This window comes from Lynx rufus, unplaced genomic scaffold (genome assembly GCF_022079265.1).
Source record: "Lynx rufus isolate CCGP_SWC_20201006 ecotype Redwood Valley unplaced genomic scaffold, mLynRuf1.p SCAF_4, whole genome shotgun sequence".
Classification (NCBI taxonomy): domain Eukaryota; kingdom Metazoa; phylum Chordata; class Mammalia; order Carnivora; family Felidae; genus Lynx; species Lynx rufus.
The window spans coordinates 5,315,368-5,339,435 of record NW_025814856.1 but is presented as its reverse complement, the minus strand read 5'-3'; the positions used below and the strand labels follow the sequence as shown (position 1 = coordinate 5,339,435).

The following is a 24,068-nucleotide window of genomic DNA, read 5'->3' as shown; positions in this document are numbered from 1 at the left end:
TAGACTCTGATTGGCTGGGCCTGGATCACGTGCCCACTCTAAACCAACCTCTGGTTTACGGTCGGTTGGACTTGAGACGCATATTCTTTCTTAAGAGAAAACTGAGACTATTACTCCATGGCAGGGGCTGGTCAGGGAACCCCACAGAGCCCTCTCATGACTGCTTGTGGGCCTCCAGGCTCACAGCTACCATTTTGCCAGAGGGCTGGAGTCTGGTCTGGGCTTCAACTGACCTTCCGTAACGTGAGGTGCTAAGCCCCACCCCCTGCACCTGTCCATCACAGCAGAGCCAGCTGCCCATTGGTCCGGCTCCTCCGCGGCTGTTACGTCAGGAAAGGGAGTTGAATTCCTCAGTTGCTGACTTCTTTCTAAGGTCCGAGGGAGGAGCTGCCATCTAATCACTATTTTTTTTTTATTTTTTTTTAACGTCTATTTATTTTTTGAGAGACAGAGCATGAGCTGGGAAGGGGACAGAGAGAGAGGGGGAGTCGCAGATTCCGAAGCAGGCTCCAGGCTCCGAGCTCTCAGCACAGAACCCGACGCGGGGCTCGAACCCATGAACCATGAGATCATGACCTGAGCCGAAGTTGGCCGGCCCAACCGACTGAGGCACCCGGGCGCCCCTGCCATCTAATCACTACTAAACCAATCTCTGAGCAGACAAGGTTGGCAATAGTTTAGAGAACAGTTTAATCACACGTTTAAGAGCTAAAACATACTTCTCACACATAAAAGTCTCTTAAATTCTCTTTTACTTATTGTTCCAAAGGGAGGAAACTAGGATAGCTGATGAGGGAGTATGAGGCAGGTTGAGCACAAGCTAGCACCCCCCACCCCCTCCTCTCACCGGGGTAGGATCTGTGTCATATTCCTTGGACACTCCCAGCTACCCAAGAACAAAGGAAAGGGGTTTAAGTGCTTGGGAAACTAAGGCAAATGAAAAATCAAATCCGCTTACCGCCTACAGCCCATTGATAAGTCCTTGTGACGTCCCTCTAGGAGCTCACCTGCCTCAAGGATGACACTTTCCTGGGGGCAAAAAAAACCTTAGCTTAACACGATCCCTACCTCAAGGATCCTGTAAATCAACTTCCTTTATCTCAACTGCCCCAAGATATATGCTGGCAACCATCCTCCCAGCTTCTGGCCCCTCCCCCATATACATCTGAAGGGTCTCGTGACTGAGGTTTTATCAAACAGGAATAAATGGTGTTTCCCTAGCAACAGCCAGCCCCGCAAGGTCCTGGAACCCTTGCTTCCAAAATTCCTTAGAGACTTATTCCATCCCTGACCCCCTCCCAAATGAGGGCATATTTGAGTTACCTGTCACAACCCCAGCGCGGCTCTTTTCGCGCAGGCGTCCCGTCCCCATGCTTTAAGAAAATCACCTTTTTTTGCACCAAGACATCTTTAAGAATTCTTTTTTGGCCGTCAGCTCTGGACCCATCACCCCAAAACTTCATCGATAGTCTGGACCAGTGCTGTCTAGTAAGGCAGCCATCAAATACTTGAAATGTGCCTTAAGTGTAAACACAAGACACGTTTGTTTTCAAGGATTTAGTACCAAAAAAAGGTCTCAGAGCCAAAACCGAAAGGTCTAAAAACCAAAAACCAAAAACATCTCAATAATTTTTTAGTCTCGTCTACATGCTGAAGTGATAATTGTACTATGCTAAGTACAATACATTATTAAAATTAACTGTCTGTCTTTTTGTTATCTTTTTAATGCGGCTGCTAGAAAATTTTAAGATGATTTTTTTTTAACGTTTATTTATTTTTGAGACAGAGAGAGACAGCATGAATGGGGGAGGGAGGAAGAGAGAGGGAGACACAGAATCTGAAGCAGGCTCCAGGCTCTGAGCCATCAGCCCGGAGCCCGACGCGGGGCTCGAACTCACGGACCGCGAGATCGTGACCTGAGTTAAGTCGGACGCTTAACCGACTGAGCCACCCAGGCGCCCCCAGAAAATTTTAAACTGGAGATGTGGTTTACCTTACATTTCTACCAGAAGGCACTGTTCTAAAGTTAAAGAGAAAATTCCCTGTACACGTTGTCTCATTTTTATCTCCAGTCTTCAAGGTCACAGACAAAGAGAGCTCTAAGACATCTAGACAGAGTGCCACCCTGTGAATGCATGAATATGGATATTTCTCTAGGGCAAGCACATGTAGAGGCATGCCAATGAGCAAGCCATGTGAAAACGTGAGCAGATGCGTAAGGGTATTTGGGAGTGTGTGTGAGTGTGGGTAGATGAGCAGATGTGTGGATGAGAGTGAGTGTTTCCAGTTAGTCTCTGTCTGGGGACCCGGGGAGAGGGGACACCGCATCCAGGGTTAGGTCAAGGCGTGGGTCTGGCTTCAGTCCCAGATGTGGGTGGGGCTCCAGTAATTGGTCCTCTTGCCTTAATTCCGTTCCTTTCCTCCCATGGGGCCTTAAAGAAGCAGAATTCTTGGGGTGGAGCTGAGGGGTGGGACTGGGGCCGGGGGGAGAAAGACGTGGCGGGCTCAGGAATCCTGCTTCCAAGCGCGGCTGCCTCAAACCTAAAAGGTGGGGATCCCAGGTGCCCCAGGGTTTCTCCTGAGAGGGGCAGGGGACAAAGTTCATTTGGGGAGACACACACACAGCTTCCTGTAAAGTTCCTGATCATCCTTTAAATTCTTTTCAATTTATTTACATCGAGCATAATTGACATGTCACATTGTGTAAGCCTGATGATACATTTGTATATTGCAACAGGATGACTGCCACGGTTCTGTCCTGTCTCTGGGTCCATGGGCTTCTCTGCTTGACCCTCCGTGAGACCTCTGGACTCCTAAGACCCTCTGGATCTGGGAGGGGAGGAGAGGATGCCCCAGGGTCAGAGGGTCCCAGATCACTGAAAAGAGGAGGCTGACCTCTCCTCCCCCCACCCTCAACCCAGAGATTTCCTCATCTGCCGCGACACCTTCCGGTGGGTGGGGTGTGTGTGGGCAAATTGGCAGACTGGGAACCATGGGGTCTGAGGAAATCTGCTTGAATCAGGAGGTCAAGATGCAAGCAGCAGCCTTCAAAGACAAGAAACAGAGGGCCCCAGACCATAAGGAAGGTTAGGTACCTCAAGGTGGGGAGGGGAGACGGCAGGAGGGAGAGGTTGGGATGGGAGAGGTAAGGGGCTGAAAGCTGGGTCACAGGGCTCCCTCCCCTACCCCAAAAGGCACGTGTGTACGTGTACCCCCCAAACACTCACACACGCCCTCTCTACCTAACCAAGAAGCAGATCTTGTTTCCCCATTCCTTCTCTTTTACCCCCAGAAATCTGTTATCTGCAGGGGTTTGGTTGAGCCAAGATCTCTGAGCCCCCCTCCGACCCCCACCCCAGCCCCAGAGCTCCAGGCAGGTTTCCAGTCTCACTGACCCACCCACAGGTGCAGACCCTGACTATGAGAATATCACCTTGACCTTCAGAAACCAGGAGCAACCAAGGGGCAGCCATTCACCACCCAAGAATCGAGGCAAGCAGCCACCTGCCAGCCCGCACCTCACAGCCTCGGGAGGGGCCCCTGGTAGGACATCACGGGAACAAGGGCACTGTGAGGAGGCCTGGGGCAATGGTGTGGGGCGTGGTGGCCTCAGGGCTTGTGAGTTACAGTCGCGGGGGGGGGGGGGGGTAGCTCCGCAGGTGGCGATGATGGTGCGAGTGGTGCTGGTGTTGGTGGCAGTGTTGGTGACAGTGTGGGTAATGTTGGTGAGGTGATTGTGCAGTGGATCAGGAAGGAACCACCTAGACAAGAGCTGATGAGACTTGTTGCCGGGACAGTGCTGATAACGACAGGCACTGAGGTGGATGGGCTTCGGTGACAGCTGCTGCTGATGTTGTGAGTGCTGGTGAAGGGGATGTCAAGGGGGAGACCTGATGGTGACAGCGTTACGGACAACTACTGGTGGCTGTGGGCGGGGTGCATGCTGGTGGTCGCAGTGGCTGTATCGGCAGGAGTGGGAGCAGGTGAGACAGCTCTGAGTCGGAGCTCAGTGTAGAGTCAGTGCCGACGGTCTAAGCGGCAGTGTTGGGCCCTGGAGGTCACCTGTCCTGCCTCTGCTCCAGTCCCAGCCTGGTCGAAGCCGGCCCCAGACTCTGCCCAGGTCCCTCGTTGGCTGCACAGAGCCACCCTGAGCCTGTACATCCTCCTTGCCCTGTTCTGCATCGTTCTCTTGGCCTTGGTCCTGGTGAAGAGTGAGTAGGGTCTTCGGTTTCACTTTCCTTTTTGTCGTTCTTTGGCGGGTGGGGAGGGGGCTGGGGCGGCGTAAAGGGGGGCCTCGGGAGGTGGGGGAGGCCCCGTGTCCCCACCCTGTCTCCCTTCTCCCTCGTTGCTCTCCCTTCCCCCACCCTTGTTCTCAGGACAGCCCAACTGGGGGCGCTTCAAGGGTGTTCCTGCCTCCCCCGCCCCTCCTCCTGAACAGATTCTGAGGTGTCCCAGGAGCTGCTGGTCGTGAAAAGGGAGCTCCAGAATGGTACGGGTGGGACCTGGGGGAGGCCCACGGGGTCGGGGTGGGCAGCGGCGATTCAGACGTGTCTGTTTCTTGCCTCAGTCTCCACCTCGGGCCAACAGTGTCAGGAGGAGCAGAAACAGGGCTGGAACAGCATTCAGCAGCTCATCACGGAGGCCAGGCAGGACCTTGACACGATCAAGAGAAGTGTCCACGTGGGGAATGAGAAAGCGAAGACGCTGTCAACAGGTGCCCTTGCAGACCCTTACTGGGCGGGCTTTGTCTCATGCTGGGCGCTGGGGGATTGGGGGGAGGCGACAGCAGGGGTCTGCCCTCCCAGTGCTCAGGGTTTAGGGGGCGATGGATGCCACCCTCTGGGCGGGGATATTTAAAAAGGGAAGGCCAAGTACACGGGCTCTGCAACACCCAGGCTGGGGCGGGGGCGGGGTGGGCAGGGAAGAGGCTTCCAATAAAGGTGAGGGCCTTGTCTGAGGCCCAGACCAGCTTTCTCCTGTCCCCCTGCCCCCAGACTTAAGCCAAATCAAGACTAAATTACACGAAATCTCCAAGATACTAGAGAAGAAGCCGCAGCCACGTAAGTTGGGCGAGGGAGGTGGATGAGGAGGGAGCCACATTTCTGGTCCTGGTTTCTCTCTGGGGGGTGGGGGGGTGGGGAAGGGATCTGCCTGACCTTGGGTCTTCATCCTGCTCAGAGCCCACAGCTCAATAAATGAGAAGACATTGACCCCCGGGCTGCAGCTTGGAGGACGGGGCTGCACTTCCCCGTGAAGACGGCCGCATGTGTGCCTCATGGCGTCACGGGAGCAATAACACATGACACAGTGGGCGGCTGTGTCAGCAAGGACCGCAGAAGTGTGTCAGCCTGGGCGCGGGTGTTGGTAACACGTGTTGCACTGTGAACACGTGTGAATGTCCTGTGGTATGTTGTGTGTGAATGTCATGGAGCTGTGTGTGTGTGTGTGTGTGTGTGTGTGCATGCGTGTGTGTGTGTGGAGCGCCCCCTACATCACTGTAACTGCGGGTGTTGAGAGTGTACCTCGTCACTCCCTGTGTTGTGTGAACAGGTGGGTGTCAGTGTGTGACTGATTATGTCACCGAGGGTGTGCAGAGCGGGTACATTTGTCGTTCCCTTGTTTCTGCACTCACGTTTTGTGATTTGTGATGATAAAGGCCAATGGGAAAGAATGTGGCTTTCAGATCTGTTCCTGGGAGCATCTGGGGGTGGGGGTGGGACCCGGTGGCGGAGGGTCTGCAAGTATTAAGGGATGAGGAAAGTCACACAGCAAGCACGCGGACGTGATAACCAGGAGCCCTGGGGGCACGAGCGTGTGTGAGCATGAATGCCCTGAATGGGTCCTTTTGTGCCCATGAACTTGTACCCAGCGAGGAACAGTCTCCGTGCCTGAGACTGTGTGCCCAGTAGGGTTTGTGGCCCGAGATATACACTGTTATCCTAAGTGGGGCTCCTGGGTGGCTCAGTCGGTTAAGCGTCCGACTTCGGCTCAAGTCATGATTTCCCAGTTCGTGGGTTTGAGCCCCGCGTCCGGCTCTGTGCTGACAGCTCGGAGCCTGGAACCTGCTTCGGATTCTGTGTCTCTCTCTCTCTGCCCCTCCCCCACTCGCGTTCTCTCTCTCTCTCTCTCTCTCTCTCTCTCTCAAAAATAAACATTAAAAAAAATTAACAATGTCTCCCTAAGTGTAGGGGGACCCACAGATACATCTGAACCCTTAAGCATGTCCCCACGGGTGTAACTATTCCTGAGTGTATATGCCCACTGAGCATGTATTCGTGAGTGCGCATGCCCCTAAGTGCACTGTGCCCTGGCTCGTGGACGTATGTCCCCTAAGAGAACGTGTCCACAGGCAAACGTTTGTCCCTAAGACAAATGGACATGTGTACACGGGCAGACGTGTGTCCCTGAGAGAACATGTGCCCAAGGATATACACGTGTCCCTAAGACCAGAGACTGTGTCCCCAAGGCATAGGTGTGCTCCCAGGCCAAATAGACGTATGCCCAAGGGCACACATGTGCCCCTGAGACCCAGACTTGGGCCCATCGTCAACTGTGTGCCCTTGAGCCGGTAGCCATCCGTGCAGTTTGCCTGAGCGCTTGGCACCCCACGCCAGCCCGGCCCTTGGCCTCAGGGCCACACCCCTCCGTCGGGTGCCCCGGACACGCGCGCCCCCAGGCGGCCGCTCTCTGGAATCTCCGTGAGCGCGCGCGCCCCGCCCACGAGCCTGTCCGCCGCAGCGCCTGCGCACTTAAGGCCTTTTACGGCGCCGTAAAGCTGCTCGGCCGAACCGAAGGCCTCAGTACCCTGGTGAGACCCCGCCCGCCCGTGACCCCTACCCGCGTCGGGCCTCGCCCGTTCTCGGACCCTCCCGCGCCCGGTGGGCCTGGGGATCCCGGGCTAAGGTCTCGGCGCCCGCGATCCCCGGTCCGTCCGCTTCGGCCCACTCAAGGGGGGGGGTCCTTGAGGAGGGTGGGCTCCCTCCCCGGCCCTCTGCCCGGTTCACGCCGGCGTGGGGGGCTTGGGGCCCCCGCCTCTCCGGGTCTTAGCTTACTGGCCCCCATCACAGCCCGGTGGAGGGGTCTCAACACCCCCCCCCCCCCCGTCTCACGCTCTGGACCCTCCTGTAGTCGGCTGCGCACCTGGGGGGCGTCTTGGAGCCCCTGGACCCCCTCCCCCGCCGGCCTTCCCACCCCACCCCCCCCACCCGCCGCCACGCAGACTTCGTTGGGGCAGGCCCACCCTCCCCAGACCCCGCCGGCCTCTGGCTCCTTCCCTGGTAGTGGGAAGGGGGTTCTCCGCTCCTCCTCTCGACCCCACCCTTGGCAGAGGCTTCACACTTGAATGGGCGAGGACGGGGGGCGGGGAGGGAGGGTGTCTCCGCGCCCTTGGGATTCCCCCCAGCAGCTCCTGTCCCCCACACCCCCACCGTAGATCCGCTCCGCGGAGATCTTAGCGACCCCTCTGGGTTTTCTCCAACAGCCTTTTCCGGGGCTCTTCCCCCACTGACCACTGGCTTGGGGCGCTAGGATGGGAGGATCACAGCGCCCCCTCCTGGGCCCCCCAAACTTCAGGTCTCACAGTCGGCCTCGGCCTCCTCCACCTTGTCCTCCACTGTCCAGCTACATTTCTGGAGGGCGCGGAGATGGAGGGGTTCCCAACGCCTTCTCTGCGCCCCCCCTGCAGTCTTCCTTACAAACGCAGGCCCGCCCACGTCTCAAGGAGGCGTGCTTCGTGCCTGACACATGGGCGCTGCCAGAGCCGTTTCCTCCTAGTTTGCCCCTCGCATCTCCTCTGTTCGTCCCCCAAACCGCAGCCCCCCCCCCCCACCCCCGCCATGGGTCTTGACGCACCCTACTGCCTTCTCCCGTTTCTCTGGCTTTCCGCAGGGGAGAGGCGGGGTTGTTCTCTTCATCTGCAGAAGTCAGCGCTGTTTTTGCTGGAGAGCTTGCAGGGGACAGTACCCGAGTCTTCTCACGGCCCCCCATCCTTGTCCCGTCCCCCCCCCCCATGCACTGGTTCTCTAGTCGCTCCCACAGGTGGCAGAGGGGGCAGGGCACAGAGGTCCTTTCACGTAGGAGCAATTGCCTGGAACTTAAGAGTGGTTTCCAGCGCCCCCTTCCCCTCCCCCTCTTGTGTCTTCCCACCTCCCCCCTTCCCCCAAAGGTGCAAACCTGCCTCTTTCCCCGTCTTCCTTCACGGGCTTAGGCTTCATGGAGGGGGCGTGCTTTACGCGCAGGCGGACGCCCCCCTTTCTTTCCCCCTCTTCCTTTCCTACACGGGAGGTCATCAGCGGAGCACACAGACCCGGTAGCGCGTTCTCCGCACCCCCCTCCCCGCCCCACACGCGTTTCCTTGTGTCCCCGCAGGGCGGCGGCAGGATGGAGGCGCGCTTCACGCGCGGAAAGTCGGCGCTGCTGGAGCGCGCGCTGGTGCGGCCGCGCACCGAGGTGAGCCTGAGCGCCTTCGCGCTGCTCTTCTCCGAGCTCGTACAGCACTGCCAGAGCCGCGTCTTCTCCGTGGCCGAGCTGCAGGCGCGCCTGGCCGCGCTGGGCCGCCAGGTGGGCGCGCGCGTTCTGGACGCCCTGGTGGCCCGCGAAAAGGGTGCCCGGCGCGAGACCAAGGTGCTGGGCGCCCTGCTCTTCGTCAAGGGCGCCGTGTGGAAGGCGCTCTTCGGCAAGGAGGCCGACAAGCTGGAGCAGGCCAACGACGACGCGCGAACCTTCTACATCATAGAGCGGGAGCCGCTCATCAACACCTACATCTCCGTGCCCAAGGAGAACAGCACGCTCAACTGCGCCAGCTTCACGGCGGGCATCGTGGAGGCGGTGCTCACGCACAGCGGCTTTCCTGCTAAGGTCACGGCGCACTGGCACAAGGGCACCACGCTCATGATCAAGTTTGAGGAGGCCGTCATAGCCCGAGACCGGGCGCTGGAGGGCCGCTGACCCCGCGGGAGATAAAGATGCAGAGAGCCCCCTTCCCAAGTGTGTCTTGTGTCTTGTGGGGGGGGGGCCTCAGAGATCCGCTCAACGCCTCGACCCAGGTCCCTGCCTCAGGCTGGTGAGGGAGGCCAGGACCCGAGCCTGTTTGGGATGCCGTGGGGCTGCGGTGGGGGTGGGCTTCCAGACGGGGCCGGGGGAAGGCGGGGGGCAGTGTGGAGAGAAGTCTGCAGAAGGAGCTGCTGGCGTGGCTGGAGGCGGGAGGATGCTGACCCTCTCTGGAATCACGATTGGAGGCCAGGCCGGAGAGGTGGGGGGTGAGGGATCAGGTGGAGAGAGGCTCCATCAGGCGGGCACACTTCTTCTGTAAAGGACCAGATAGGAGTTTATGCCTAGAAGTCTCTGTCCAGACACTCTGCTCCGCGGTGTAGACAGCAGTATGCCAAGGATCGGGTGCGGCTGTGTGTCTAGAAAACAGGCGGAGGGGGATCCTTTGCTGACCCCTGCTTTAGAGCCTTGCCTCTCAAAGTGTGGTCCACGACAAGCAGCCTCCGTATCTCCTGGGAGGTTGTCAGAAATGCGGACTCTCGGGCCCCCCCCAAAGGCCCACTAACAGCGTGTCATTCGGCAAGATCCCCAGGGGATTCCTGTGTACCCTGTTTTGAGAAGCGGTGCTCTAGGGCACAGAGTATGTTCCAACTGGGGTGGCCGGGCCCCACCCCCAGAGTTTCCGATTCTGCAGATCTGAGTGGGCTGAGGATTTGCATTTCTGGAAGTTCCCAGGAAATGGCTGATGCTCCGGGGGGGGGGGGGCGCATTTTAAGAACTACCCCCCTGGAGACCTGGGGAAATGGATGGGCTCACTTCCGAAATCTCGGGGCGCCTACCGTATTTTGAAGTTGATATCGATGATACATGAACATATCCTTGTTGTGTTTTTTTACGATTTTACTTTTAAGTAACGTCTACACCCAACACGGGGCTCGAGCTCACAACCCTGATCAGGATCAAGAGTTGCATGCCGTACCTACTGAGCTAGCCAGGTGCCCCGTGTGTGCCTTGTTGAAAAAGTAAAATCTGACGCCTGAGGCAACCCTGCCTTTCCCTTCTGCCCACCACCCTCGCGGGGTTCCTGAGAGCTCCTCCTCCCCGGGGTCCATCCTGCCAGACTTTTGGGGGGAAACTTTTCAAATGTCTCTTCCTCCCTCCCCCTCCCCCTTCCCCTGGATTTCAATGAGCCTGATGTGAAGGAGAACTTGGTGGTGCCCTGGGCTGGGTCCCCTCACTGTTGATGGAGGGTTTAAGGGCGGGACGGATGCAGCTTTTCCATTGCGTTTTTGGGGTGCATGGTGGAGGCGGGCATGGGGGGAGCCGAGGTGCCGGGTTTGGTCAGGGGGCAGTTTCGGGAATTCCAACCAGGGTGATGGGGGGGGGCGTCGGCACATCTCGAAGATACGTGGTCCATAAATGGAACTTGGGGGCGCCTCCCGTGTTTAGCACAGGGATGGCCATGGTCAGGAAATAGCTGTTGCCTGGGGAAGGGGGTGGTCACAGTGGCAGTCTGAATCGGGGGCGAGGGGTCAATGTCTAGGAAGCCAAGGAGGATCGGAGGTCTGGAGTCCAGGAGTCAGCACAGTGGCGGGTGCCGCCCGTCTGGGTGGAGTGGGCAGGGCACCTGGCGCCTGGGAAGCCGGATTTCAGGGGGAGCTGCGGGAGGCTTTGGGCTTAGCAGCCTCAGGTCCCCCGGGGACCCTGGCGAGCTTGGCCTGCAGGGCCTGCTGGGTGAGGGGCAGGTTGCGGGAGGCAGGGATGGCCCAGCCTGCTGCATCCAGAGGCCTGGCAGTGAAGTTTGCAGAGAGAAAGGGCAGGGGGAGGAAGAGATGGGCTGGTCCCCGAGGGCGGGATGCGGGGCGGGGGGTTGTGAGCTGCAAATAAAGTCCCTGCTGAAGTCCTGAAGCCCCCAGACAGGTTGGCAGGGGCCCGGGGGTGGGGGGTGAGGAGGAGGAACCCAGCACCAGCCCTCGGTGAGCCAGCCGGACATGAGGCTCCCCCTCGTTGAACAGACCACAAAGTGGGTTCTGTGAGAAGAGGTCATTCGCCCACGGACACACATTGATTATCCAACAGCTATTTATTGAACACCTACTCTGTGTCAGCTGCTGAGGTCACAGCTGAGAGCGAGACCAATGCACCTGCCCTCCTGAAGCTCACATGCTAGCCCTGGGCGTGGGGGAGGGGGGGGGCGGCGAGCACACACAGATCCGTGAGTGACAAGTTTGGTTGGAAGGGGAAAAGTTCTCTGGTGAGAAAGTAGATCAAAGGTAAAAGGGAGCCGGAGTCAGGGGTGTCATTTTATTTTTTTTAATTTTTTTTTTTTTTTTTTTCAACGTTTATTTATTTTTGGGACAGAGAGAGACAGAGCATGAACAGGGGAGGGGCAGAGAGAGAGGGAGACACAGAATCGGAAACAGGCTCCAGGCTCTGAGCCATCAGCCCAGAGCCCGACGCGGGGCTCGAACTCACGGAGTGCGAGATCGTGACCTGGCTGAAGTCGGACGCCCAACCGACTGCGCCACCCAGGCGCCCCAGGGGTGTCATTTTAAACAGGAAGGACGGGGAGCCCAGGATAGCTCTCACTGAAGAGCTAGCAGGGGAGGGGGCATGTGCAAAGGCCCTGAGGCAAAGAGCAAGCCTATATGTGTAAGGGCCAGTGAGGAGGCTGGTGTAGGTGCTGGGGTTGGGGGAGGGCAGAGAGGAGGTGAAGCTGGGGAGACAAGGCAAGCTGCAGGGATTCTGCAATTGCAAAGCACCCTGTAAGATTGTGGGTTTTTTTCCCTCTGAGCCAGAAGGAAACTTCTGGAAGGTCTGGGACAGTGAAGAAGAGATTGAGGCAAGCTAGGGCAGGGGATATACCAAGGCGGTTGCTGGAGGGGTGAGGAGTGGACAGATTCTGCACATGGCTTTCCCTGAGGATTTGGAGGGTTCAGTGAGGGAAACCGGTGATGACTGTCATCCCAACATGGGCCCGGGTGACCTGCAGAGCGGGGCTGGGAGTCCCCTTTGCGGAGCTCAGGTAGGTAGTTGTGCTCTGGCCTGGGGGCTGGGAGGGGTCTGGAGGAAGCAGAAATTGGTGGTGGTGGGGGGGTGGGAGGGACAATGGCTTGGTAACAGGTGACCTAGGACGAGCTCTATCCCTGCCCTTTCCCGGCCCCAGGTCTCTTGGGTGCCACTGTAGGGCCCTCCCCAGCCCCCTAGGCCCGGGCCCCTGACTCCCAGGTCCAAGGTGGTCCAGTGTGGTCCTCCCCCCACGGAGTCCCCTCCAGGAAGCCTGAGAATCACGTGAGCCATCTGGTTCTTCCTTTTCTTTTTTTAATGTTGATTTATTTTTAGAAAGAGAGAGAGTGCAAGCAGGGGAGGGGCAGAGAGAGAGAGAGGCAGAGACAGAATCGGAAGCAGGCTCCAGGCTCCGCCCTCAGCACAAACCGATGCGGGGCTTGAACCTGCGAACTGTGAGGTCATGACCTGAGCCGAAGCCAGACCCTTGACCAAGTGAGCCACCCAGGCGCCCCTGGTTCTTTCTTCCTAGGCCGGGAGCTGGGGGTGGGGTGGGTAGGCGAGGAGTTTGACGAGGGGTGTCCTGCGATCCTGGCCCGCCTCCCTCCTCAGCCTCTGGTGCAGGGCTGGTGCCACCTGTTTCTTTCAAAACCTGTGTCAGAGTCACACCAGCACCTTTGGACCTGGGTGGCCAGGCCACCCTGGGCCTGCTAGCATTTACTGAGTGCCTTCTGTATACCAGGTCCATTCAGCACTTCCCATGCGTGAGCTTGTGCCCTCCTGCCAGCAGCCTAGGCGGGGGGACCAGCCCACTGCCCTGCCCTGCGGTACTTTTAGGCGTCTAGGGTGTTCTCTGCTCCATTGGATCCCAGAGTCTTTGTCTCCAGCCCTGCCTAGTACATGCTTCTTGTAATAAAGTAGAGGGGAAACGGTGGAGAGACACAATTGCTGCTTCAGCTGCTCTGCATACTCAGACGGACTCAGGCACCAGGTTCCGAACTCCCGGCTCCCACGCCTGGAGGCTTCTGAGATGGGGCCATCTTCGCCCCCATTTTATCGACATGGGCTGGGGGCAAGGGGACTGGCTGCCTGAGCCGGGGACCTCTCCCTGGGGTGCTAAGACATGGGGGCTGCTTCTGGGGAGGCCAGGGGTGGGGCGGGGGTGTGGTCCTGACTCCAGCAGACTGCGGGGCAGCCAGACAGAGGAAGCTCACAGGGGTCTGAGGCTCTCTGGAAAGTTCTCGAGGTGGGTACTCTGAGCCCTGGAAGGCAGGGACATGGTGACAGCCTGCTGGGCTGAGGAGTAAGGGACAGGCCCTCAGGGGCATTGGCAGGAGCCGGGGAGGGGTCAACAGCCCTTCTTCCTCTTGGGCAGGAGAAAGGGATGCTGGGGCCTTAGCCACAAAACAGGCATCCAGGCCGCGGCTGCGGGCCCCGCCGTGGGCCCGGCTGCTCCTGTGTCTGAGCTGGGGGAGCAACGCAGGGGTGCACCTGGCAGGTGGGCAGGGGGCCATCAGGGTCTGCGTCTCCCAGGACCTCCCGGGGAACCCCAGGGAGGGGGGCCGAGGTGGCGGGGGAGGGGCGGTCAGCATGTGGCCAGCCGGTCACACACCCAGCCGTCCAGCCGGCTGCCACAGAAGGCGTCGTTCCACTGCCCGGAGCCCTGCATCATCACACAGTCCTCGCCCTGGCCCTGGTTGTTGGGTTCCCCCGGCCGCCAGTTGCTGGAGCAGAAGACTTCAGGTCAGAGGATGGGGTCGGGGGCAGGAGCCCTACTGCCTTCGGCCTAGACACGTCCCTCGGGGTCTGGGCCCCTCCCCCCATCCCTGGATCCCCACTCCCCACGCCCTGCAGCCCAGGGACACCGGGCTGCCCACATCCCCTCCCCTCAACCCGACCACTGCGGACAGGCACCCCCCGCCCGCCCCCGTTGGAGTCCGGGCCTCACCTGTAGTTCAGGGGGTTCTCATCCATCCAGATAAACTCCCCCTCTATGTCCAGGTCCCGAAGGCCAATCCAGGTGCCCTTCCTGTTGGCGCGTTTGGCCAGGAAGTCCTGGGGAGCGGGACGGGGCTGGAGGGGCTGCGGGGTTGTGCCCGGGGTCCCCACCCCCACCGCACAGGAGGTCGCGGTGGGATCCCCGCCCCCTGCTGGCCACGCCCCCTGCAGAGCCCGCCCACCTGCTCCTCTTGGCTGTGGATGCTGACCAGCCGCCCTTGCAGTTTGCCGCAGGCAAACCGGGCCTGGATCCACTTCTTGGCGCCCTCGCCGAAGTAGTAGCATTTCCTCTGGAAGTTGACCCAGTTCTCGGGGCACGTGTTACACGTGGAGCCTGGGGCGGAGGAGAGGCTCAGGGGTGCGGCCGTGGTGGGCGCCGTGGCGGGCGCCGTGGCGGGCTCTGTGGCCGGCGCCGTGGCGGGCTCTGTGGCCGGCGCCGTGGCAGACGTGGCCAGCACCGTGGCGGACGTTGTGGCCGGCGCCGTGGCGGGCGCTGTGGCCGGCGCCGTGGCGGGCGCTGTGGCCGGCGCCGTGGCCGGCACCGTGGGGACAATAGGCAGGGTGGGTGGCAGCGTCTCTCCTGGGGTCACTCTTGGGGTCCGGGCTGAAAGCAGACCAACTTGCAGGTTGCCCCTCTCTTCCCGGCCAGACCAGCTGCCCGGCGGGAGCACCTCGGCTGCCCGCACCATTGCCACAAATATCGCCCCTCCCCGCCCCCCCCCCCCCAAGAATGACTGTCACCGACACCGTCATCGTAGACACCTCTTGGCCAGCAGCTCTTTGGCCTCTGCCAGCATCAGCCCCACAAAGAGACCCGCGGCATCACCACGTCACCAGCTCTGTGGCCCGTGGCCCCTCGACCACCAACAGCATCACCACAAACACGTACACGGTCAGAAGCGTGTCAACCGCCAACACCATGGCCACCAACCCCACCGCTCTCAGCAGCACCTTCAGTCCCACCGTCATCGCCGGGGGGACCCAGGATCGCCAGCAACCTCTCGCCAGTGCCACCAGCACGGCCAACACCGTCTTCACACCAGCCACGGCTTAATCACCAGGGCCGACCTGCCGAGGCCACAGTTGCCAGCATCATGGTCCCCTTGTATTGTCCCCACCAACAGCTCCAGTGACAACCCTGGTGCCATTGCTACCGGCACCCCCCAAACCAGCCTTGTTGACCAGATTTGGGGAAAATGCGACGATTTCTGTCTAGTTGGAGGGACCGAGCAGGAGAGCTTAGGGAGGGCTGGGTCCGAATGGCCTTGACCTGGGGCCGCCTTGGTCTCTGTCTCCTCTTGTCCACATCCCGGAGAAACTCTTAGGCACTGTCACCACACCTCCCACCCAGGACTCCCAGATGGGGGGTTAAACCCACTGTTACTGGCTTGACTCACTCTTGATTGAAAACAGCTTTTCTTGGAATGATGTGCAGAGAGGGCTCCAGAGCTTGGAATTTTTAAAAGAGACCTGGGGTCCCCAACCTCTGGGGGATCAAAGCTGGATGTGTTTCTCACACATGGGCCAGTAACCAGTATGTGGCCAGTGGTGCAGGGGGGTGGGGAACATTAAAACCGGAAGGGGGTATCCCTGGGCACTTGAAGAAAACCTGGAGGGAGGTACCCTGCCTGTGTCCCCATCAAGAGACAGCCCTGGAGCTGGCCTCAGCCCCCAGGTCACCCCAGGGACCGGGTAGGAACTGGGAGGTCATCCATCCACATGAACGTGGCCCAGAGCCCTCCCCAGAGGGACCACTGCCGGGTTTCTGGCTGGGATTCCCACAGCCACGGCATGTCCCGGGGGGCTGCACTCCACACCAAGCACAGAACCTTCTTCTTCTCTTCGCCAACTAGGGCAGCAGGGGCTTCCCAGGGGTGGAAAGTCAAAAACCAAGGGTGGGGGTGGGGAGCGCCCGGGTTCCTGTCCCAGGTTGAAGGTACGCTGACGGGACTTCTGCTCTTCCTGAAGCCTGCCGGGGCCCCCCCTCACCCCAAGCCGTGTCACCACCAGCATTGCCCCGTCTCTGCAGAGGGGACCCGCCCCCTTGAGCCCCGTGGCTGGTCAGACAATCTTCTGGGAGGGCTGTGGCTGAGGGCGTCCTACTGATGACCCTCCTCTGAGCCACGAGGGGCAGAGGAAGGAGAAGCAAAGCGAACCCAGAGATGGTGACACACAGGGAAGCTTCGACCTGAAGGAGGGAAAAAAGCGTGCGAGCTCCCCCCCCGCCCCCCCCAAGCTCCAGTTCCGTGGAGAGAGGCGGCCGGACTCAGAGAGAAACTGCCGCGTGTCCCCCATGGACCCTGCCGCACACATAAGCCCACACCCGTCCACGCTGTCACGTGCAGCCCTCTAGCACACCCCCCCCCCCACACCCGTCCCGTCGCTCGCACGCCCCGGCACACCACAGGCCCAGACTCACAAGCACACTCACCGTTGGAGACGTGGAGCTCAACCCACAGCTTTACCACCTCCTGCTGGAGCCTTTCCAACGAGTGCAAGGCTGTGCGCCTCTCGTTCAAGCCTCGGGTGATTGGGTGGGGGACGGTGGTCAGAAACGAGCTTGGAGTGCGCCCCCCGCCCCCCCTCCACCTCCACCCTCTACCCCGTCCCCTCCCAAGGCTCACTCTGGGACTTGAGGTTGCTCAGGTCCGAACGAAGTCCATCCAGGTTCCGGGAGAGCTCAGAGTCTGACGGGGCCGGGCTGGGGTCAGGGCTGGGAGTCCCCGAGCCCGGCCCCCAGCCTCACGGTCCCGCCCAGCTCTAGGACCCCCGTCCCCACCAGCCTCTCACCCTGAGCTTTCATTCTTTTCTGTTCAGCTTGGATTTCCTCCACGTTCTGTGACACCTGGGCAGCTGGGTGCAGGGGAGGGGGCTCAGTGGTAAGCAGGTCCTCAGGGCCGCCCCTGCCCCCCCCTCAGCTCCCCCGCTGGCCCCTTTGTCCTTCTCGCCTCTGTCTTCCGGGTCCCCTGCTCACTTTGCCATTCACAGGTGGCCTAGAGCACTCTGTCCACATGTTAATCCAGGCTCCCCCACCCCCACCCCACTCCTCCTCCTCGACCTGAGCTGACATCACTCACCCCGGGATTTCTGGGCCATCTCGTCCCCTCTGTGTCTTTCCAAGTCCTTGGCAACCTGAGAGACTGGGACCGCAGGAAAGACGACGTGTCCTCAGGAACCAGGAAGGCACGTCCTCAAATCCTTCCCCTCCCTGGTCCCGAGTGCAGGGTCCCCTCACATTTTCATTTTGGGGACAAGGTACCGAGGAAGACGCAGGCAAGAATAGGATGAACACGTGCACCCTCCCCCCACCCAGAACGCAACGTAAAAGCAGCCGGCGTTTCCTGAAAGCTCACTGGAGGCAGGTCTAAATGCTTCACCAAGTCTCAGCTCGTTTCTGCCTCGACACCCTGAAATGATGCCCACTTTACAGGTGAGGGAACCGAGGCCTGGAGTCATTACTTAACAGCCCATCAGACACCTCGTAGAGCCCCCCGTCTCTCCCAGAGGCTCCGGGTTTTCACCCCAAGGGGAGGGGGCAATGCAGGCTGACCCCCACTTCCCGGCAGGGGATGCTGGAGCCCAGTCCTTCTCCCATGTCCCACAGTGGCCAGTGGCCGAAGCAGGACGAGAGCCCCCCTCCCTGCCTCCTCTCCCCCCCACCCCTCCCCCCTACCGTTCTGGGCAGCGGTTTCTTCCAGCTGTTTCAGATTCTGTACAGCGTCCCAGTCTGGGGAGGGGAGAAGAGGAGGGGCAAAGACGGGTTTTCAGGAGCCCCCGACCACACCCCCCCCACCTGTCAGCTGGGGAGGGAGGCCTGGGTATATACCACTCGGGAGGCACAGAAAGGATGGGAGACAGAGACGCTGGACGGGGTGGGGAGCTCTCGGGTGGGGGGGGGCAGAAGGCCTCGGGAGGGGGCCGCTGGGGACAAGGTGGGAAGCACGATGGGGAAATTGGACTCGGAGGGGCGTGACGTCCCAGCATCTGAAAGTGGGGTTCTGGGAGAGAGCACAAGAGAGGGGCCGCATGGGGCTGGGGGTGTCCTCACGCCAGAAGAGAAGCAGGGTCAGCAGCCCGGCCCACAGCATGACGGTCACCAGCCCCAACAGTGCCATCTGGGTCCCTTGCCCGCAGCACCGCCGCCGCCTTCCGGGAAGGTTTGGGAACTCTGCCGGGCGTTGAGGGGGGAGCGCCAAGGGGTGCAGCGTGAGACGGGGCTTGGCTCTGCCTGTCTCCCCGTCACCCACAGCCCCTAAGTCCTGGGAGCCTGTCCAGAGCCCACACTAAAGCCGTGGGTCTCAGTGGACCCCCAGCCTGCTCCGCACACCTTCCCCACATGCCGCCTTCGTGCCCCACCGGTGCCCCCCCCCACCCCAACTCCATCCACTTCTGCGTCTGTGCATCTCTGAATCTGTCCCTCCGCCCGTCCAGCCCTTCTGCCCACACCCCAGTGGTCAGCAAGCCTGACTTGGGGCCAGGGCGCCGTCCAGAAAGGCAGCCCGGGGTGGGGGGCCGGGAGCTGAGACCCTCCCTCCGTGGTCCCCCATCAGGTGGCCGACTGCCACCCAGCTCTCGCTGTGACCCTCTTCCCTTACCCCCTCACGCACCAACGCTCGAGGTCTAGCCTCATGCCCGGGAAGCTGGGTCCTCCTTCCCCTGGGACCTCCTGCCCTCACCCTGTGGCTGTCCTCCAGCCCGCACCCCTTCTCTAAACCCAGGACGCTGGGTCTGTGTTCTGCCTCCATATCCAAGCCCTTCCCCCGCCTTTTCCCCGGATGTCAGACCCCCCGGAGCCTCACCACGATCCCTGGGGCCCCCAGGACTCTACCTTGACTCCCCACCGTGGGTCCGGGCCCCCTGCCCTCGCCCTGGCCGTGAGGATTCATCGTGCTGGATTCTACTTGCTCTGAGTCCCCGTTCTACTTCCAAATCTACCGGGCTCCCAGCACCCGAGCTGGAGCCGATTTTTTTGTTGGAGGGCGTTGAGTCAGGGCAGGGAGGGGCCTGCGGCTTCCCCCTCCTGCTTGGCTCTGTGCCCAGAAGGCCAGTCGGGGCTCACCTCCCCCTCACCCCTTGCTGGGCCTTCTTCCCAGAGAGAGACCCAGGAACCCCTCTCCTCTCTTGGGTGGAAGGGAGGAGGCCAGGTGCTCGGTTTTGCCAGGGTCAGCTCCAGAGAGCCCTCTCACCTGAGTAGACATGTTCCTCCATGGCCGCCCTGCTTGGATTCTCCCAGTGACAGGCTGCTCACCACCTCCCAAGGCAGCCCACTTAGCGGGTGTAGTCGCGGCTCTGGCCGGGATCCGGGTTCTGAGGAGCATTAAGGTTAGACGTCAGGCTCTGGTTACGGGCGCAGGACAGCGTCTGGGACTCGAGGAGCTCGGTGACCATTGGCTGATTTTGTTTCGTCCGTGACCAGGAGTCAGCGCGGCATTTCACTGGGAGACACAGGCCTGAGACCAGAGGTGGGCGCCCCAGAGCCGACGCGGGCCGGGTACACGGCAGGTGCCTCATAAATGCAGCGAGTGACCGAACCTCAAAACCAACCGCCTCATCCATAAAACGCCAATAACACCCGCACCACGGGGTGGTGACATGCTCTTCACGGATGTGTCAGGCGCTTCGATCAAGGGCTGGTCTGTCGCCCCACAAATATCATCACGTTGCTGCTGTCACCGCCGGTGGCCAACGTGGCTTGGGACTCAACCTTCCCGAGCGTCAGGGTCCCCTCTATAGAATGGGAGGGACGCTCGCACCCAACTCACGAGGTCGAGGTAGGATCAAATGAGATGACAACATAGGTGAGTGTCTCGGCAAGACGCCGTGCGCACACAGTGGGTCTTCAGATCCTAAACGCTTATCAGGCACCTGCTGTGTGTCAGGCCTTGCTGGGCGGTGCAGAAACTCCGTCACCAGACCTCAGCTTCCTCTTCTGCAATGCGCCCAAGGCATCTTTAAAGTATCTTGACTTTTTTAAAAAAAATTTTTTTAAGTTTATTTGTTTATTTTGAGAGAGGGAGTGGGCCGGGAGGGGCAGAGAGAGAGAGGGAGAGAGAGAGAGAGAGGGAGAGAGAGAGAGAGGGAGAGAGAATGAGAATGACTGCGGGAGGGGCAGAGAGAGAAGGAGAGAGAGGATCCCAAGCAGGCTCCATGCTGTCAGCGCAGAGCCTGACGCGGGGCTCGAGCCCATGAACCGTGAGATCATGACCTGAGCCGAAATCAGGAGTCAGAGGCTTAACCGAGGGAGCCACCCAGGCGCCCCAAAGTCTTTCGAGCACCTATTTTGTGCCAAAGAGGGCGGGTTTGGTTACAGGCTGCCTCTCTTGCCGTAGGACTATGGGCAATATGCTTCCCCTCTCTGAGCCCCGGGGAGGTGGGTGTGGGGAGTGACCAGGCTCTGATTAACGGCAGCTCCCACTGGACCTTGTGCCATCGTGGAAGAGGCCAGAGGCGTGGCCATCCTGCAGCCAAACGTGCCTGAGCCCAAGCTGGACAGACTGGGGGCTGAGTCCCGGCTTCTCCCAGGACGGGCGACTTAAGTTTGCTCATCTGTCAACGAGGGGTGACCGTGCCAAGCCCACCGGATGAAGCACGATGGGCGTGGCACGCAGCAGGCGCTCGGTTAACCTGCTGGTGGGGAGCTGGGGAAACTGAGGCCCCGAGGAGGTAAGTAATTTGTCCATGCCACACGATGGTAGAACGGGGACTTGAGCCCACGACAGGTGACATCGGAGCCTATTCGCTCAACCACCTGGGGACACGGCCTCCTGATGGGTGTCTGCCAGTGAGTGCCAGGGGGCAGGGTCCTGATGCCGGGCCGTCTTTCTGACTTAGGAGCTCCCAGCCCTGCGGACGGCTTTCCGCGGCCCTCCGGGGTTTGCACGATCAGCCCCCGGTGCACCCACCAAGCTCATCTGTTCTGCTCGGTCACGCCAGGCGCTGGCTTCAACTGCCCCAACCCAGGACCCCGCGCGCCTGCCGATTCTGTCCACGCTGCCCGCTGCCCACCGCCCTTCTGTCCCTTGAGACCCAGCCCCGAGGCCGCTCCTTGCAAGGAACCTTCAACGTCCACATCCCACTGCCAGCCCCAACACACACGCACACGCACAGAGGGTCACACGCGTGTGCTCCCACATTCACACGCAGACACGCAGTCGCACGCCCACCCCCTCGCACGTATCTCGCACTCACATGCGCTGCGAACGGCGTCGCTGTCCTGGTCCGCTGGGGCGGGTTGGAGGGGCCGGCGGGGCCGCGGGCGGTGGTGAGGACCTTGGCCTGGGGAGACAGTTTTCTTCTGAAAGCAGGCCCACCCACGGCTTCTATTTTCACAGGCCTAATTATGGGCTTGCCACCTGGTTACCCATGTTACACGCATGGCCTCCCCTGATGCTCCCCACCACCGGGTGAAGTCCGTCCTATTATTATCTCCATTACGCAGGTGAGCAAAACTGAGGTCCAGAGAGGCTAAGCCACATTCCCAGAGTGCTGGAGGAAGTAAGTGGGAGAGCCAGGACTGAACTAACGTGGCTAAGTCATTATACCACTGTGGCAGGGAAGAGGGAAGAAAAGGAGAGGGAAAGAGAGAGGGATGAGCGAGGAGGGACCCCGGAGGTAGGGAAGAAACAGAAAGATCCATGAGATAACATTCTGGTCAAATAGTAACAATTTTGTTACAGGGTTGAATTTAATACCAGTGTGTGCCAGGGAGTTGGGCGGGGGGGGGACAGTTCCCGGTGTCCCAGGTGCATCGAAACATTTAACGTTCGCTCGTTATGAGGTAGATGCTTTTGTTCCTCATGCTGCCTTCTTGGTGAAGAATGTGGAGCGCAGAGAGGTTAGGTAACTTGTCCAAAGTTGCACAGCTCATAAGTGGCAATGCCGGGATTTGAACCCAGGCAGCGCAGGCCCCAAGTCAGCAGCCCTAACCCCCGTGCCCCTAGCCTTGGATTTATGGGGACTTTTTTTTTTAATATTTTTATTTGAGAGACAGAGAGAGACAGCAGGAGTGGGGGAGGAGCAGAGAGAGAGGGAGACACAGAATCGGAAGCAGGCTCCAGGCTCTGAGCTGTCAGCACAGAGCCCGACGTGGGGCTCGAACCCACGAACCGTGGGATCATGATCTGAGCCAAAGTCGGACGCCTGACCGACTGAGCCACTCGGGCGCCCCTTATGGGGACTTCTTCACACCTCACACCCTGCCCTTCCTCCCTAAACTGTGTCCTCTGATCCTTAACCCTCTTCCCATTCTTGATTGGGGGACACCCCAGGCCAATCCCCACGCCGGGAAGGGCTGCCTCCGTCCTCCAGGCTTGATGCTCTGCCTCTCACTCTGGAAGATGCCCACTTGGGCCCCTGTGTCCCACTTTCCCACCGGGACCCATCTGGGCCAACCACCAGATGGGGAGGGGCCTGGCCCAACATGTCCCCTGGACTTTGCACTCCAGGACAGCAGGCACGAAGCTGCCTCATGTGTCACACTGTGTTTCCAGCATGGAGGGGTGGCCCTCAGTACATGTGTACTGCCTGAATGACTGTTGGGTTGAGGCTGTTCATTCAGGGCCCCGACTGTCCCTCTCAACTCGATCTGGGCTACTTGCGGGGACTTGAACCCACGGCGTGTTTTGCCAAGGGACAGGGGATGGTCATCGTAGGGAAGAGAGCGGTCAGGTGGGCACCAGAGAGAGGTCACTGGAGCTGCTGGGTGGACAGAAGGCAGCAGGAGCCCTGGCGGCGGGGGGGGGGGACCCTGAGTGTCATCATGGGGCCAGGTGGGGGTGGGGACATGGGGGAGCTGTCACCAGGTCCAGGCACCAGAGGAGGTGTCTGGGGCAGTGGCTGTGGGAATGACTAGACGGGTTTGAGAAGAGACGGGAGGATGGGGGGGGCACCCGGAAGATGCTGTAACAATTGACTGGGTCTCAGTCGCAGCCTCTGGTAGACAGCGGGGCTGTCCTAGTGCTGAGGACACAGGAAGGAAGAGGAGAAAGTTTGGGAAGAAGCCTCGCTGGGTGGCAGTGAAGACACAGGATGGGGTAGGAGGTGTCGAATCGAGGATGGGGTGGGGATGAGGTTTGGTGTTCCTGAGCCTCTGAGAGCTCTGCAGCCCAGGTGCCCAACCCCCGTCCACACTGGTGCCCACCGTCTCCACCGTGTCCTTCCGGAAGGTTCCACGGCTCCTGCGAAGCTGGGTCCCTGCCAAGACTGAACTTAGACAAGAGGATGCTTTGGGGGTGACATCTCAACCCCCCTACTCGGGGCTGCAGTAAACCCTGTCACGCGACTGACCCCTCCCTCTTCCCTTCTGCGGTATCGACCCAGGGCTTTGTTCACTTCAAGGGAAAAACAGGAAACCGTGCGGATGTGGGCCCCCATCGAGGGTGTCAGTTCTTCTTTCACGTTTGGGATCCTTGAGCCCGGGGCAGCCCCCCCCCACCCGTCCCCCCCGCCCCGGCCCCTGCTCGGCACAGACCTGGATCTGGACGGGGGTCCTGCAACAACCACAAACGATCCCCGGGCGGGTCCCCACCCTGGCCCCGGCCCGACGCTATTCAACCCCAACTCACCCCCAAGGGTGTTCGGATCCCCAACCCTCTCACCTGTGCTCTGTGCGGAGAGGAGCCTCAACCTCTAAATTTAGAACCTCAGCACCTAGGACAGGGCCCCGCGTTCAATTCCAATGTGATGAAGGCACATCCACCCTGACCCCAACCCCACCCTGGTGGCCTAGCCCCCGGCTCTCCCCACCTGATCGGTCCCTCCTGGTGTTGCAAAAGGGAGAAAGGAAGGAGGGGGTGTGTGGGCGGGAGGGAAGTGGGTGTGTCCAATCCCAAAGGGCTTGCAGGAGGAGGTGGCTTTAAAACCGGGTTTCTCATTCTCAGTTCTGTTGGCACTGGGGCCGGATGATTCCTTGTTGTTGGGGTGGGGGGCTGTCCTATAGATTGCAGGGTCTTTGGCAACATCCCTGGCCTCTAGCCTCTGGCTGCCGGTAGTAGTCCCCCCTTCTACCTAGTCACGACCGCCAAAAATGTCTCCAGACATCGCCGAATGCCTCCTGAGGGGCAGAATCACCCCCAGTC

The 24,068-nt window shown here is 60.2% G+C and overlaps 3 protein-coding genes across 7 annotated transcripts; 2 read left to right on the top strand and 1 right to left on the bottom strand.

Moving 5' to 3' along the window:
- The first annotated feature begins 2,974 nt into the window (after window positions 1–2,974).
- MCEMP1 (mast cell expressed membrane protein 1) lies at window positions 2,975–5,671 on the top strand. The gene is made up of 7 exons (XM_047096688.1): window positions 2,975–3,086; window positions 3,406–3,543; window positions 4,083–4,211; window positions 4,439–4,489; window positions 4,568–4,714; window positions 4,995–5,060; window positions 5,179–5,671. Exons 1-7 carry the CDS (start codon window positions 2,993–2,995, stop codon window positions 5,193–5,195), a joined length of 642 nt encoding a protein of 213 aa, XP_046952644.1. The 5' UTR covers window positions 2,975–2,992; the 3' UTR covers window positions 5,196–5,671.
- Window positions 5,672–6,744: 1,073 nt separating this feature from the next.
- Window positions 6,745–8,981, top strand: TRAPPC5 (trafficking protein particle complex subunit 5). The gene is made up of 2 exons (XM_047096923.1): window positions 6,745–6,808; window positions 8,368–8,981. The coding sequence occupies exon 2, from the start codon at window positions 8,380–8,382 to the stop codon at window positions 8,944–8,946; it is 567 nt and encodes a 188-aa protein (XP_046952879.1). The 5' UTR covers window positions 6,745–6,808; window positions 8,368–8,379; the 3' UTR covers window positions 8,947–8,981.
- A 3,497-nt stretch (window positions 8,982–12,478) lies between these two features.
- FCER2 (Fc epsilon receptor II) lies at window positions 12,479–23,574 on the bottom strand. Of its 5 annotated transcripts, none has more exons than XM_047095822.1 (12): window positions 23,556–23,574; window positions 21,181–21,267; window positions 19,179–19,299; window positions 18,041–18,160; window positions 17,666–17,719; window positions 17,070–17,132; window positions 16,783–16,845; window positions 16,617–16,679; window positions 16,424–16,513; window positions 14,175–14,326; window positions 13,943–14,049; window positions 12,479–13,718 (listed from the first exon to the last, which is right to left on the bottom strand). In XM_047095822.1, the coding sequence occupies exons 3-12, from the start codon at window positions 19,198–19,200 to the stop codon at window positions 13,580–13,582; spliced, it is 873 nt and encodes a 290-aa protein (XP_046951778.1). In that variant the 5' UTR covers window positions 19,201–19,299; window positions 21,181–21,267; window positions 23,556–23,574; the 3' UTR covers window positions 12,479–13,579. The 5 variants fall into 5 exon arrangements, with proteins under 5 accessions (XP_046951778.1, XP_046951780.1, XP_046951777.1 ...); XM_047095824.1 differs by lacking the exon at window positions 23,556–23,574 and adding an exon at window positions 19,755–19,957 and having other exon boundaries at window positions 21,181–21,350; XM_047095821.1 differs by lacking the exon at window positions 23,556–23,574 and having other exon boundaries at window positions 21,181–21,350.
- Window positions 23,575–24,068: the final 494 nt, after the last annotated feature.